The sequence below is a fragment of the Trichosurus vulpecula genome, chromosome 1, assembly GCF_011100635.1.
Source record: "Trichosurus vulpecula isolate mTriVul1 chromosome 1, mTriVul1.pri, whole genome shotgun sequence".
Lineage (NCBI taxonomy): Eukaryota > Metazoa > Chordata > Mammalia > Diprotodontia > Phalangeridae > Trichosurus > Trichosurus vulpecula.
Genome location: NC_050573.1, coordinates 196,024,188 through 196,040,346, shown reverse-complemented (window position 1 = coordinate 196,040,346; position 16,159 = coordinate 196,024,188). Strand labels below are relative to the sequence as shown.

The window sequence follows — 16,159 nt, the reverse complement described above, 5'->3', positions numbered from 1 at the left end:
GTCATTTTTCAGTAATGTCCAGCTCTTTGCGAAACCATTTGGAGTTTTCTTGGCAAAGATACTGGAGTAATTTGGCATTTCCTTCTCCAGCTCATTTTACAGAGGAAACTGAAGCAAAGAGGGTTAAGGGACTTACCCAGAGTCACATAGTAGATGTCTAAGGCCAGATTTCAACTCAGGTCTTCCTGAGTTCAGGTCCAAAGCTCTATTCACTGTGCCACCCAGCCGCCCCAGCTCTTGTATACACATACACACATGCATACATTTTATAAACTTAGCTTGATTTTTAAAGAAAGCCTGTGATAGTTGAATAACCTGTCTGGATTTGGGGCCTAACTTTTACTGCAGCAGGTTACCTTCCTTTGTTGTGAGTAAGTTTTCTCTTCCTCCTTTCTCCTTTTGCTGTCCTTTTAAGGTAACTCGACTGTCCCATTCTTGGATAGGAAAGAATTCTCCTGGGCAGTCACTAGTTTTTCCCTGCCTCTGACAATCAGAGATGAGGGACCAGTCATATATGGCTATTATATCCAGATTATAATGATTCATTTCATTGTATCCTGCTTGTGTTTTATATAACGTTTTCTTGTAAGGATATAGTATAGTGGAGGTGGGTTTTTGGTTTGTTTTGTTTTTTCTAACTGACAAGGATATCCTGGCTTTGAGGAATGTATGTCACACATATACACAGCTGAATTAATAAGTAAGATCTTTATTCCCCTGCTAGGTTCTTTGTGTCTTAGAAGCTCATTCCCCCTTGCCTATGGAATCTGAGTTAGTATTTGTCAACATAAAATCTCAAAAGAAAGCATCAACCCTTTGATTCTTCCCTTAAGAGAATAAACTAAGACCATTTGTTTGCCATTGGCTAGATAGTTTAAGAAACATAATTCCTTGGGAAGATTTATGCATATGTTACTTGGCATGTAGCCTGTAAGTTTTAATCATCCCTTATTTTCATCCCTAAAACCATCAAAGAGATAAATTGAGTTCTTACTAAATGCCAGGCCCAGTGCTAAATTCTGCTGATCAAAATGCAAGCAAGCAAGACAGTCTCTACCCTCAAGGGACTACAGGGGAAAACTACATAAGGGGAACTAGAGGTGAAAGATTGGGGAGATGGAGGCAGCTGGTGAGGAGAAGAAAAAGAAGTCCCAGAGAGTCCAGCTGGAAATGGAGTAGAGCTTTGCTGGAGTTCTGTTGAAATGGTACCCCAGTTAGTCACAGATCAGGAAATTGGGATCTCAGGATGGAGGTATCTTTGGGGTGGTACAGCAGCTGTTTAGCAGGAGGGGAAGAAGTCCAGAGAATGGAGCTGGGAGAAGTCTTCCATCTGTTTTCCCATTAATAATCTCAGAGATCAAGTATCTGAACCCACATGAACCCATAGCAACTGAAATCATAGATTAAACCCTCCAAAGTCCCATTGTTAGCCAACTTTGAAAAAATCTGGGAACTTTACACTCTAATGTTCCAGTCCCCTCCAACTGCTTACTGAACTAAAAGATACCAGAGCATTGATTTGAAAGTAGAGGTGGCAAATAACATCTTCCTCCTTATCCATTACCATGCTGAACCACCAAAAAGAAAGAACTTCTAACACATATCAGGGATGAAGCTTTTTCTATACAGAAAGGAAAGACTGGGAATCGGTCTTTGGAGCTGCTTTTCTAGCATCACCCCACTTCCAGACTTGGCTTGGGAAGAATGTAGCATGCCACACTCATCTCTAGCCCTCCTGTAGCTTTGATTGGTTAAACAGAATATTCTTTAATCATTTTTGGACACATAAGGAAAGGGATTTAATAAAGTAACATCAGTAAGCAAAGATCCAGTCAAACATTTCCTCTACCAACTTGAGGCATAGCCTCCCATGAATGCACACTAACAGTGGAAAGAGTGTAGGAGAAACGCACACATAAGGAACCCATGGCAACAATATCACCGGGGATGTCATTTCTGCTGGATATTACTCCATTAGATGCTACCAGGCTTTGCCCTCTTGGGCATGTGACTGTGGAGCTGCTGTTTGCTTTCAGCATCGCTTAAAGTTATTGGCTGTGGTGATTCTCTTCTTGAAAAGAGTAGGCTCTGCCTTGCTTTTTCATATTAAAAACTCTTCTTTTAGAAAGGCAGCATCCCTAGCCTTGGAGGAGCAGAAGGCTTCCCTTGTTGAGCAAAAATCCCTCCTGGGTTTTCTTCCAGGGCTGGTCTGTCTTGATCCTTTAAGAGTCTTGGGTAGATTCCAACAGGCCTCAGAGAACTGAGAGGTTAAGTAATGTGTCCAGTGCCTCCCAGCTTCTGTGTATGTGTCACAGGAAGGCCTTGGATCCCAGTCTCCCTGACTACAAGGCCAGTGCTCTAACCCCTCCACCAGCATTAGTCATTGGATACCAGTGATTTGTGAGTTTTGGAGGTATTGTTTTGGAGTTTTCTTAGAAATAGCTATTGTCACTTTCATTAACTTCATCTTTTTCATCAGTTTATATAGACAAGCTAGGTTGGAGCTAGCATAATTTCAGGTATCATCTTATCTTTATCTTAGAATCAAAGAAGCACATTTTTCTTAAAAATAGCAACTAAATTAAGATTTGGTGCTTTTAAATAAAACTATGTGATCCAAGACTGATTTATTTCTCTGGTTCAGCATTTAGTAATTATATATACATATATGTGTGTATATATATGCATACACACACATATATTTCATGCACTAACAAAATAGCAGTGTTACTTGAGAATAATCTTTTTACCACATTATAAGCTATAATTTCAAAGTCTTATCTCTTATCTCTTACAAGTCATTACTAGAAAATTTCTCCTTAAATATAAACCCCTTCTCTTTTTTATCCAGTTTTCCTCTCTGGATTGAAATTTTACAATTAAAAAACTTAACATCTTTTAGAACTCTGAAGCTCTTGAAGACAATGTTTTCATTTCTTTTTATAATTGTCTTTTTGCAAGTAGGAACAAAAGGGTAGTCTTTAAGCAGTCCAAAGTACAAGACACAAATGTTGCAGTCACATGTAAATAACTAAATTATGACTTGATTAAACAGAAAGAGTAAATAAATTTTTTCTTTTAATATAGAAGTGTCAGTATTAACAACATAACACAATGTCTCATTAATGCCCTTATCCTTTAACCTTCAAAAAGTGACTATACTTACTTTTACATATTGTTTAGAGCCCAGTTTAGCAGTAAAGACAGCATTGTTTACCTAGGAGAGAGACTTTCAGTCCAGCAGCTGAGTCAGAAGCCATACTGAAAAGGAGTGAAAAAAATGAAATTAAGGAGTGAGGGAGATGCACTGGGAGAAGGAGAGAGGTAGAATGAGGTAAATTATGTTTCTACTATTTTTACCTCATGTTCCCCTCTTATGTAAGATAATACACTTTCTTATTTTCCTCTTCCTTCCCTTCCCATTATATTCCAATTTCCTTCTTCTATTAAGTATATCAAAAGAGAATAAAATTATTTCCAGATGCTTTGTTTATCTTACTTAAATTTCTCTTTGACTTTTAGAGAAACTGGTGCTCTGAGAGGATGCTTGCTCTTTTTCTTTCTATTAGAATGTAAAAACATGTCATCATCCTATAGTCCCATCAAGTTTTGAAACTGTATTTATTTACCAATGTTTCTCATGATTCCTGACTTTTCATTTCAAAGATTTTATTCAACTCTAGTCTTTTCATTAGGAATAGTTAGACACATTCTATTCCATTAAAGGTTCACTTTTCTCTATAGAAATATACTCCGTTCAACCAAATAGGTTATTCTCAATTGTAAGCAGTTAGCTTTTGCCTTTTGGAATATCAAATTCCATGCTTTTTGCTCCAGAGCTGTAGTAGCTGCTAAATATTGTGTGATCCTGTTATGGCTGCTTGGTACTTGAAGACTTTCTTTTTGATTATGGTAAACTCAGGAGCAGGTCTGGATCATCTGTACCTGAACCTGATTGCCAGCTTTGGTGTGAAATTGGCCAGCACTCCATAGGCTGTTTCTAACAGCACTGCAGATATGGGAATGACCTTACTTCTGGCATCAGCCTGGACAATAGTAGAAGATCCTTTTAGGCCATTTAATTTCATGATGATTCATAACCATAGCCTTTATTAGTGAAAATAGTCCTTTTCAAGTTCTCCTGATTCTTAGATAATGTTTTCCATTTTTAGTTAGGGGTTTATATTATTCAGAGTAAGAGAAGAGTTTCACTGGAATCTGGTATGACCTATTTAAAACAAATATGCATGAACATATTTTATTATTTGGCATCGGACATTTTCCCCTTATCCATTCTACTTATTTATACAGAATCAGTATGATGTAATGCTAGATGACAACCAGAAGATATAGAACCTAGTTCCAGTTTTGCCACTTACCAGCTATGTAACCTTAAGTGAGGCACTTAACCTTTTCTTAGTTTCAGCTTCTCCATTTCTAAAATGGGAATAATAAACATTACTTATCTAGCTTGCCTGCCTCATAGGGCTGCTTTAAGGATCAAATGAGAAAATGTATATTTGAAGGTGCTTTGTTAATCATAAAGTTTCTTATATTGCAAGGTAGCAGTAGTTCTTAACATTCTTTTCTTTGTTATAGAGCAGTGAATACGTTTTACAGTATTTTTGTCCAAATAATTTCAAAACCATTATAGAATGCTTCCAGGAGTTAGGTATACACTAGTAGTTTGGAAAGGAGCTACAAAGGAGTGCATGTCATAATCGAGCCAAAAGCATCCTGGGGACATGAACAGTGTTCCTAAGCACATTTGGGCATATTCTGATGCTAGCTAATGTCTTGATAGAAGATATCTCCCATTCTCCCATGGTGAACAGTGGAATACAGGAAAGAGCTATACCTTTTTGTATGTCTACATGAAAGAACTAAATTTTGGGCTTTTTGCCTCCCTGTAAGGCATGAGTTTTTAACATTTTTTTTGGTCATGAATTTATTTCATAGTCTGGTAAAGTTTATAGACCCATTTTTAGAATAATGTTTCTAAATTAAACAATTAAAATATGTAGGATTACAAAGGAAACCAATTCTGTTGAAATACAGTTATCTAAATTGAAAAAAAAATTCCCAAGGTTAAGAACCCCAGCCTTATTGTGACAGAAGATTGCTAGTTTAGAATAAATGTTACAACGTAACCCTTTTGCCAAGATATTCTGGTTTATACTATGAGGAAAATACTACCTGTTCCCAATATGTTATGATTTTTTTTTTGCTGAAACTTATGTTCTACTTCATGTAGAAATGGATGAGTCACGTGTGTTCCAGGACAAGAGTTCTCAGAACAACTCATTTTACCAGAGATTGTAAAGCAAGGTGTAAATTACAATTTTCTCCTTCATTTCTTTGTCTTAAAAGCATGATAGAATTGTTTGTGGAGACAGTTCCATGGCTTGCTTTTGCATCTTTGATTTTTAGGGCACGAGGTAGCTACTTCACCAGATGCTAAGTATTTTTCTATCGACTGGATGGGACAAGGAGTGACCGGATCTACTCTGGGAATCATAGGTACGGGCAAAATTGGCTATAAGGTTGCTTAGGAGGACAAGGCATTTGAAATGAAGATTCTATATCACAATAAGAACCGCAGATAAAACTGCCAGAAAATTAATTTCTAAACTTAACTGAAGCTGTGTCTCTCTAAACGAAGCCTGTGATTCCAATCAGTGCTGTATCACACTGTGGTGATAAAATTCCTCCTGCTTCTCCCTCCATAGAGTTTCAGTCAGATGTTCTCCATCATTCTTCTCTTCCTTCCTTCTTTCTCCATTCTAATTCCTGGATTTTCCCTCAAAAGTATATCTTCTTAATACACAGTGTTACTTTCATCCCTCTTTACCTATCCAATTCTCCAATTCTCTCCCCCCCACACCCAACTCCTCTGCAGATATGTAGTTGTGAAAGGGAGGTGTATTTTAATAGGACTTTGCAGACCCCTTCAAAAGGGTGTTGGGAATCCCACAGTTTCTACAGATCATACTTTGAGAACTGTTGCTCCATCTATAATATCTGTCTTGGCGAATGCACATAAACTATTTTCTACTTCTCCCATCCTTTTTATTTTTAAAGTCTATGTAATTTACAAGACACCGATTGGAGCTGGTATTTGAACACAAGTTTTTCTGACTCTAAATCCAATGCTTTTCCTTCTATACTACATTGCCTCCAAGCTTTTTCAAATTTAATTTGAATTTAATTAGCAGCCCTTCACCTAAATAACATGTCTGATTATTTTACCTTGCTTTAGGTTTCTCTTCAGTGCCTTTTTGCTGGATTTTGTTCTTGGTTTCTTGAACATTCTTTGGGCATCTTGGGCTATTTTTGATTAGGAAACTCACTAATTTTTCTTGGTTTACTGTAGCAGGAAGGTAGAAGGGGAACAGGCAGTTGGGGCCCATTATTGTGCAAAGTTGGATGAGCTGCTGCAAGAATCAGAGTTTGTATTGCTGGTCCCCCACTTTGACACCTCAGACTTATAAGTTGATTGGAAAGAGGGAACTAGGACTAATGAAACTTACTGCTACTCTTATAAAGGTTGGCAGAAGTAAAGAATATTAGAGTATATGCCTACCAAAATGATATTTTCCCAAAGGTCAGAGAGTCCAACTACCTCATTTTACAGACATGAAACTGATGACCAAAGAGGCTGAGTGACTTGCCCAGGGTCACACAACCAGAAAGTGTCTGAGACAGGGTTTAAACTCAGGTCTTGCTGACTCCAAGACCACTAGGTCATGGTGCCTCTGATTTCATTTCAGGTTAAAAATTATATGCTCATGTCCCATCAAGCAGTGGTTAAACTGAGAAACTCTTCTCCTTTATACTTAGAATTTTCATAGAATTGCAGAAAGGTTAATCTCAAATATGTTACATTCTCTATCAACTTCGCTGGCAGGTTAAATACTAAACCTGAGACTTAAATACTTTGGCCACATAATGAGAAGACAGGACTCATTGGAAAAGATCCTGATGTTGGGAAAGATTGAAGGCAAAAGAGAAAAGGGAGAGCAGAGAGAGAGATGGATTGATATTGTGGTGGAAATAACGAACATGACCTTGGACAGGCTTTGAGAGATAGTGGAGGATAGAAGAGCCTGGTGTCACGAAGAGTTGGGCACCACTGAACAACAACAACAAATCAACTTCCTTCTTTTGCAGGTCTCATGGTTTAAAGAATAACTCTGGGAAACAAGTGAGTTAAAATTTACCTTCTAATTCTAAGTGTGCTTGACCTTTTGTGAATATCTTTTAACCCAAGTTTCTAAGTCAGGAAGAACAAAAAATGTTTTTAATTCAGATTCTTTCATGCCTTATGTGGGAAAGAACAGTAACAAACTGGGTGTCTTTTAAGTTTCATTCATTGCACATTTTCTGATTATTTAGTAATTACTTTCTCATCAAAGTCTTTGTTTTTCTTCCTTAGCATTTTTATAATGCCTAATTTAAGTATCTACACATAGTAGTTGTCCCTTCTTCACTCAAAATTAAGTCAGTGAGTTGAACATAGAACTTATAAAACTGAGAATGATAACCAATTTTAGTACAGAGAAGAAGTCCCATTGATATTGAAATAATATGACTGAAATGAATAATGATTGCATGTCATTAATAATTTACTGATGGTCAAAGTGCAGATAGTGGGATTTGGATGCCATAGGTCAAGGAATGGCTCTATTACTAATTAACTATGGTCTTGTGTAATCCTCATGCCTTAATTCCTTTACGTATATAAAATAAAGATAATAATATCTGGAATTTGTAACTGAAAGGTTTTAGGTAGTAGAGCTAGAAGTGCTTTGGAAAAGTAAGAATTCATATTTACATGTAGCATTGCCATTCTATGGGATATATCAGTATTTCCCCCTAGTTCTGGGGTGACCATCCTGGGCATTTTAATCCCCAAGGCAGATGCATTAAAGAATGAAGGTTTGTCCTTTGATAGCAGTGGTGCTAAACACTGGACAAGTAAGTAATCCCTGTTCTAGAGATTAATATGACAACTAACAAAAGAACAGTATTCAGGAATCTTTCTTCAGACAGAAAGTACCTTAGGAGAGTGTCACACCAAGGTAGTTTACTCTAAGCTTTGGAGTTAGGCATTTACTGAATACTGATTGACATTCAGAAAGAACATCATAAACCTTTCTGCAATTCTATGAAAATTCTAAGTATAAAGGAGAAGAGTTTCTCAGTTTAACCACTGCTTGATGGGACATGAGCATATAATTTTTAACCTGAAATGAAATCAGAGGCACCATGACCTAGTGGTCTTGGAGTCAGCAAGACCTGAGTTTAAACCCTGTCTCAGACACTTTCTGGTTCTGTGACCCTGGGCAAGTCACTCAGTCTCTTTGGTCATCAGTTTCATGTCTGTAAAATGAGGTGGTTGGACTCTCTGACCTTTGAGATCTATCCTTTCCAGCTCTAAGTCTATCTCATTTTATTCTCCCAGTAATCCTGTAAAGTGGGTTTATTTATGATTATTTACCTGATTTTATAGATAAGAAAACTGATGACCCAGCAATTAAATGACTTGCTCAATGACAAAAAGCTTACAACTTCAAGAAATTGAATTAAAACCCAAGTCCCTCATTTCTTAGGCTGATCTTCCTTTCACTAGAAGATTCTTCCTCTCATCTCAGCTTTAAATGTTAAGTTCTTCTTAAATTATAAAAAAAGTATCCTTTTGCACTGCAAAAAAGTGATTTGGCCATACCTTATGTTTTCTAGGCTCCATTTTTTGGTTTTGTATTGCCATCATTTCATTTTATGTGATTCGATATTCATATGTCTTGGTCATTTGAACAACGAGAACAAGGGTAACTGCAGTTTTAAAGAAGTTATTGAAACAGCTTGAAATGTGAACATTACTTTTCTATTGTATATAGTCTAGTTATTGTAGTGACAAAAATACTCTTACATTAATTCTGGCCAAATGGTTAATGAAGATGCCCTAGTTTAAGCTCTTCAAACTGGAATTATTAAAGCTGCAGGGCTGCATGTGACTTACCCTGAACCCCTGTCAAGGTAAAGAACTGATGCAGCACATTTTTATTTAGATAAAAATAGAAGCAAAGTTCCCAGTCTTTGTTTGAGGATAAAGGTTTTCTTTGGTTGATGTCTCAGTTATAGAGTCACAGGGTTTTAGAAGTCTTCTAATCTATTCTCCCCTCCTCCCAATGTAGAATTCTTCCTATAACACTGAGAGTTATTCACATAGCCTATGTTTGAATACCTACAGTGACAAATTGTTTGGTACCCCCGTCAGGCATTCCATTCCATTATTGATAAATTCTAGTAGTTAGATTTTGGTTCAGTATAAGAAAACTTCTTGTCACTTCTACGTAGTGGTCTTAGGTCCACCATTTTAAGCAAAACAAAGCAAAGCTATCACCATATCTATGTATTCTACAACTGTAGATTTTGTGTCTGTATTTATTCTTCTCTTCTCCAGACTACCTAATTTCCTCATCTGTAAAATGAGGTTATTGGATTAGAGAATCTTTAAGGTCTTGTCTGGTTCTAAGATTCCATTATTCCTCCATGAATCAAATAGATTTTTTTATATTCTTTTTTAGTCTCCTACACATTTTTATTTTCCTACAAATGTAAAAAAAGAAACTAAAGTATAATAATTTTAAAAAGAAATCAGTGAAACCTGAAAAATTTTTTTCAATGCATGTTTATTTCAGACCTCATCTTTTGTTAAAGAGTGTTATTTTAACACTGTATATTGGAAGTACAACTCATCAAAATTTCATAATAGAAAATATGGTTGAAAGCATTCTGGCTGCTGTCAGTGGCCTTTCTATTCCTGATGAAGTACTTCTTAAATGGTTTGTTTGGGTGGGAAGTTCATAATGATGGAAACCTGGAAGATTACAAAGGCTTATTTTTTTACACTTTATATCTGTAAGTACCTTTCTTAAAGAGATTAAAAGAGCATAGATTTTAATTTTATTTTGTTCAAATAGCTAGCAATAAATAAAGTGAACTTCCACTCATCCCTTCAAGTGTCTCCCATGGTGGTGTCCTATTATGACATATGACATTGTTTCCTTTTATAGCAAATTTCTATAATTAAGAAGTTTTGTAAGTACAATACTAAGTCTATTAAATAATAGATTGATACTGGAACATCTCCGAGTTACTATAATAGGATGAATGTATGAACATCTTACAATTTTAACCTATATTTGTGGTCAAATTATAATACAGGGATGATATCCTTCTAAGGAGGAAATGATGTAATGTGAAAGTTTTCTAAATAAATGAAATAGCAAATTTTGAGAAAGCAACAGATTTAGATTGTTTTCTCTAAGAACTATATACAGATGTATATGATTGGCTTCCAAAATTTATCTCTCTGTAAATTCAAGTTTTGAGTATGTTTTAGTAATAAATTCTCAAAATTGGATTAAAGATTTATTAATTAGGGATTAAGGATTTTACACATAAATTGTATTGATAATGGTAAAGAAAGTGAAATTATTTTCCCCTTTTTATAGTGTCTGATAATTTGAAAAGACAGAACAGGCCATGAATGAACTTCCTAAGAAAAAGCACTAGGACCAGACAGATTTACAAGTGAATTCTCCAAACACTTAAAGATCAACTAATTCCAATATTAAATAAATTATTTGGAATAATAGGCAAAGAAGGGATCCTACCAAACTCCTTTTATGAAACAAATATAATACTGATTTCTAAAGCCAGGAAGAGCAGAGAATAGAGAAAAGAAATTATAATCTAATTTCATTAATGAATATAGATGCAAAAATCCTAAGTAAAATACCAGCTGAAATATTAGAACAATATATTACAAAGATTATACATATACATTATAACCCAGTGGGATTTATACTAGGAATGCAGGGATGGCATAATAACAGGAAAACTATAAACATAATTGATGTGTTAAAAATATTTGAAAATATAGGTATAAATTGTTTTTCCTTAAATTGATAAAAAACATGTTTCTCTAAAACCGTCAGCAAGCATTATTTGTAATGGGGATAAACTAGATAGATGCCTTCCTAGTAAGATCAGGTTTAAAACAAGGATGTCACTGTCACCAATATTATTCAATATTGTATTGGAAATCCTAGCAATAGCAGTAAGAGAAGAAAAAGAAATAATCAAAATAGGGAATGAGGTAATAAAACTACCTCTTTTTGCAGACAGTATGAACAACAAAACTGTGCAAGAAGAGATAGTAAGAGATGCCCCATTCAAAATGACTCTAGACAGCATAAAATACCTGGAAGTACATCTGCCAAGAGAAACCCAGAAACTATAGGAGATTTAAATAATTGGAGAAATATAAATTTTTCATAGGTAGGCAGGGTCAATATAATAAAAATGAAGAACAAAAAGTCAAGAGTCCAAAGGAACTAAAAAAAATATGTAAACAAAGGAGGTTTGGCAGTACCAGATTGTAACTACATGAGACAACTGGGACTCAAAACGTGCTGATCAAATGGATACTGAGAATGAGATACAAGGTGACTAGATGTCAGTTAATATTGGTGATAAATTGTACTTTTTGATCTTTTCTTTTAAGATGTTTATGTTTAAGTTTTCTTGGATATGTTGTTTAGAGACTCTTAACTAAGGACTTATGTCATGCTGACCAGAAACTCAGATCCAAAGATTGACACAAGGAGTTTTCTTATTTGAACATTGGCCCCATACTAATCAATCAATCATTTTGTTTGAGGACTCCCACCAGACCTTTATGGTTACTCTCGCAGCTGCCAAATTTATGGGTGTGGATTCCTAAATCATCTGAAGAAAGTCCCTACTCCTAAATGGATGGCAAAACCCTCCAGGGAGCTCCAGCTTTCCTCTGGTACGGACCAAGAAGCAGCCGACATCCAGATGAGATAGCTGTCCCAAGATTCTGGATGAGAGCTGTGTACACTGTCCTAGTTTTTTTTGCTTCCCTTTTGTTATGTGCCCACCAATGCCCTGATTCATGTGTGTGTTGGCTTTTCTCCCTCTACACTCTTGGCCCCCTCGCTCTTCTCTGCTTGTGAGCAAACAATGGCAAGCAATGATACCTGACACACACTTCCCCCATAGGTCCCTTCAAGACATTAATGCCCTGGGCAATATCTCGTCCTGTCCCAGCTAGCCTCTTGTGGCATCTTGGCTTATACCTACCTCTCCTTTATTGGTCATAAGGGTAGCGGTTCTTTCTTTCTTTCTTTTGTATCAACCTATTCTTTTTTTAAAAAAAAATTTTTTAATTAATTAATTAATTTTTAGTTTACAGTATTCAGTTCCTAAAGATTTTGAGTTTTAAATTTTCTCCCCCTCCCCAAGATGGCATGCAATCTGATAGAGGCTCTACATATACATTCATATTTTCACATTAGTCATGTTGTCAAGAAGAATTATAAGCAATGGACTAAATCGTGACAAAGAAGAAACAAAACAAAACAAAAGAGAAAGAGCAAACACGTTTCGATCTGCACTCAGACTTTGTAATTCTTTCTCTGGATGTGGATAGCATTTTCCATCATGAGCCTTTTGGAGTTGTCTTGGAACCTTGCATTGCTGAGAAGAGCCAAGTCTATCAAAGTTAGTCATCCAACAATGTGGCTGTAAATGTGTACAATGTTCTCCTGGTCCTGCTCCCCTCACTTAGCATCAGTTCATATAAGTCTTTCCAGGTCTTTCTGAAGTCTGCCTGCTCATCATTTCTTACAGCATAATAGTATTCCATCACATTTCTATACCATAACTTATTCAGCCATTCCCCAATTGATGGGCATCCCTTCAATGTCCAATTCTTTGCCACCACGTAAAGAGCTGCTATAAATACTTTTGTACCTGTGGGTCCTTTTCCCATTTGTATGATCTCTTTGGGATACAGCCCTAGAAGTGGTATTGCTAGGTCAAAGGGCATGCACAATTTTATAGCCCTATAGGCATACTTCCAAATTGCTTTCCAAAATGGTTGGATCAGTTCACAACTCCACCAACAATGTATTAGTATTCCAATTTTCCCACATCTTCTCCAGCATTTATAGTTTTCCTGTTTTGTCATGTTAGCCAATGATAGGTGTGACATGGTACCTAAGAGTTGTTTTGATTTGCAATTCCCTAATCAATAGCGATTTAGAGCATTTTTTCATATGACTATAGATAGCTTTAATTTCTTCCTCTGAAAACTGCCAGGTCATATCCTTTGACCATTTATCAATTGGAGAATGGCTTGTATTCTTATAAATTTGACATATGTTTTAGAAATGAGGCCTTTATCAGAGACACTGGTTGTAAAAATTCTTTCCTAGTTTTCTGTTTCCCTCCTAATCTTGGTTGCATTGGCTTTGTTTGTACAACAACTTTTCAATTTAATGTAATCAAACTTATCCATTTTGCATTTCATAATCTTCTCTATCTCTTGTTTGGTGGTAGGGGTTCTTTCAGACCTCCTCACTTTGGCTAAAGTGGGGAAATGTCAAGATATTTGGAGACCTCCTGTTTTCCAGAGCTAAGGCCCAGCAAGCAAGCTGTGCCCTGAGCTTGGCATACCAACAATCCTTTGTGCTCGCTTTCTGGATGATCTCAGCCCCAGCAAAAGCTCAAAATTGTTTCACACCAGCATTAGGCGGTTTCTGAGGTCTCTTGGACAAGCACCTTTAGTACCCATATTCTGGTCGTGAAGTCCTGCTATGAATCAAACTTGTCCCATCGTTGCTGTTGTCCCTCTTTGTCAGGGCTAGAGCTCGCTGCGCAGCCATTGGTATATAACTATTGAGAACTCCCCACACTGCCTCATGCCTCCTCCCCCCCCCCTCAGGGGTGGGGCTCCAGCACAAGTGCAAGCCTTTTCTCTCACTTTGAAATTAAACTTCTGACTCTCCTGTCTCTAGCCTGCTTTGTGGGGCTCTGGTCACCCACGGGTTAGAGCCTGGTTCTGGTGAGGTTGATGTTGGAGATAAATCAACAGAGGGAAAATACGACTGATGTCAGAATGGAGCATAGGAGAAGGCTTTTTGCAGAAGTCATACTGTAATTGAGATTTGAAGGAAGCCAGGGAAACCAGAAGCGGGAGGTGAGGAGGCAGAGTGTTCCAGACATGGGGGACAGCCAATAAAATGCTCTGAGTAGGAGTTGGAAGATAGGGTGAACTGTGCAAGGAACATCCTGGAGGCTAGTATCACTGAGTTAGAGTATGAGGTGGGGAAAAGGGCATAAGGTATAAAAGACTGGAAAGGTAGGAGGGGTCCAGGTTATGAAGTGCTTTAAAAGCCATACAGATTTTGCATTTGCTCCTAGAAGTAGTAGTCAGCCACTGAAGTTAATTGGGAGTTGTGTGGGTGGACATAACACGGTCAGGGAGATAACAGGGAGCCACTGGAGTTTATTGAGCGTGTGTGGGTTGATGTAGCATGGTCAGATCTGCGGCTTTAGGATCAGTTTGACACGTGAGTGAAGGATCGCTAGGGAGAGACTTGTGGCAGGGAGACCAACTAGCACGCAATAGCCCAGGCATGAAGTGGTGCACCTGGGTGGTCGTGTCGGAGGAAAGGGGGCACACACCGAGATGTAAGGAAAGGACTTGGCATCACCGTTCTTGTTTTTAACAACTTTGCAGCCCCCTAGCGGAAGAAAAGTTTTTGTTCTGTCTTTACATTTGGTATATTCTCTTCTTTACATAAAGACCTTGGGAATCCGATTCCCCTTAACAAGTTGGAGGAACGAAGTTTTAAAAGTTTACTTTTGGGAACACGGTCTCGGAGGTAGGAGGAATAACACCACCACACTCAGCCCGGGAGGCACCTCTAGCTCTGCTAGCCCCTGCAGCTCTCACACTCACAAGGCGGTGACGTCACCAGGGCGGTGGGCGGGACCACCTACCGCGGCTGGGGCGTCGCGGCCAATCGCCGCGTGGCGGAGCTCGGGTCTCGCGGCCGGAACTTCCGGGATTTCTCTGGGCCGGGTGTCTAGCGCTCCTGCGTTCGCAGGGATTGCGGGAGCAGCCGCAGCCATGTGGGTGGCGTTGGGGCGATCCCGCTGCTTCTCCCGGACCGGGTCGGAAGCGGGGGTTTGGGGAGGGAGCAGAGCGGCGACGGCCGGAGCCGGGAGTCGGCGGCTGAGCCCCGGGGTCGGCGGAGGCGGCGACATCGCAGTGCCCGGCCTCATTCGGGGCAGTCCCCAGTGTCGGGGCCTGCACGGGTCGCCCGTCGCCTGCGGCAATAAGAATTTGCTCAAGAAATTTGCTTCGAAAACCAAGTAAATGGGCTCAGGACGGGGAAGGAAGCAAGTCAGTGGCGCGTCCGCCCCAATGGCCGAGGGATCCTGGGCAAGCCCCTCCCTCTCCCGCAGCCTCAGTTTCCTCCCGCGCCTCTTCAGTGCTTGTAGACTGTTGACGGACTCATCTGGGAAATGGGGGTAATGCTACCAGTAATACCAGTAACAGCGCCTGCCCTCCGATCTAGCGAGATGATCGCCCTGAAGCGCTTTGCAAACGTTATTAAGCGTCACGTACCTGCCAGCTGTCACTTTCCGAAGGGGAGATGTGACATCCACGGACCGTTGGGGTTACTTTGGAGCTCCATCTCCTGACACTTTATCATCAGCCCCTGGCTGCTTGATCCCCCAAATCTCAGGCTCTTCAGATCAGAGCTGTAAGCGAGCCTAGAGGACATCTAGTCCAAACCCCAATTTTACGGATGGAAAACCGAGGCCCGGAGGAGGTTAAGGAGCTTGCCCAGGGTCCCACAGGTAGAGAAACCGAGGTTGAAACGAAGTCTGCCCCTTTAAGTTCCGTAGAATCTTAGAGCTGGAAAGAACTTTTAGGGATCATCTTGTCCAGCCCTCTCATTTTATGAAGCGTATTCCTGATAAAGATTTATCAGGTCCTCAAAACTCTGGGTAATAAGGTGGGCAGCATTGAATTTTGAACACTTCTGTAAAATGGAAATGTTTGAATGTTTACACTGCAAAATTTCAATAGGCACTATTGGTGCATTAACCTGTGGTTTATAGCTGTGCTGGGATTTTAGTATTAACTCTAAACTCTGACTGTTATATTATATGAGATTAATAAAAGAATAACCTAACATTTTAAACCAATAGTTCTCAGCTTATGGTCTGGGGACCTCTGAGGGCATCCTGAGACCCTTTCAGGGAC

General features: G+C 38.7%; 1 protein-coding gene and 1 pseudogene across 1 annotated transcript in view; both read left to right on the top strand.

Annotated features, from left to right (window-relative positions):
* Positions 1-3,909: 3,909 nt before the first annotated feature.
* On the top strand, positions 3,910-11,901 carry LOC118835576 (annotated as a pseudogene).
* Positions 11,902-14,960: 3,059 nt separating this feature from the next.
* The window catches only part of LOC118854585 (putative ribosome-binding factor A, mitochondrial), a 30,198-nt gene continuing 28,999 nt past the window's right edge, over positions 14,961-16,159 (top strand). Inside the window, exon 1 of the mRNA XM_036764940.1 lies at positions 14,961-15,258. Within this exon, the coding sequence (XP_036620835.1) occupies positions 15,014-15,258 (245 nt within the window). The 5' untranslated portion in view covers positions 14,961-15,013. The remainder of the gene's footprint in view (positions 15,259-16,159) is intronic.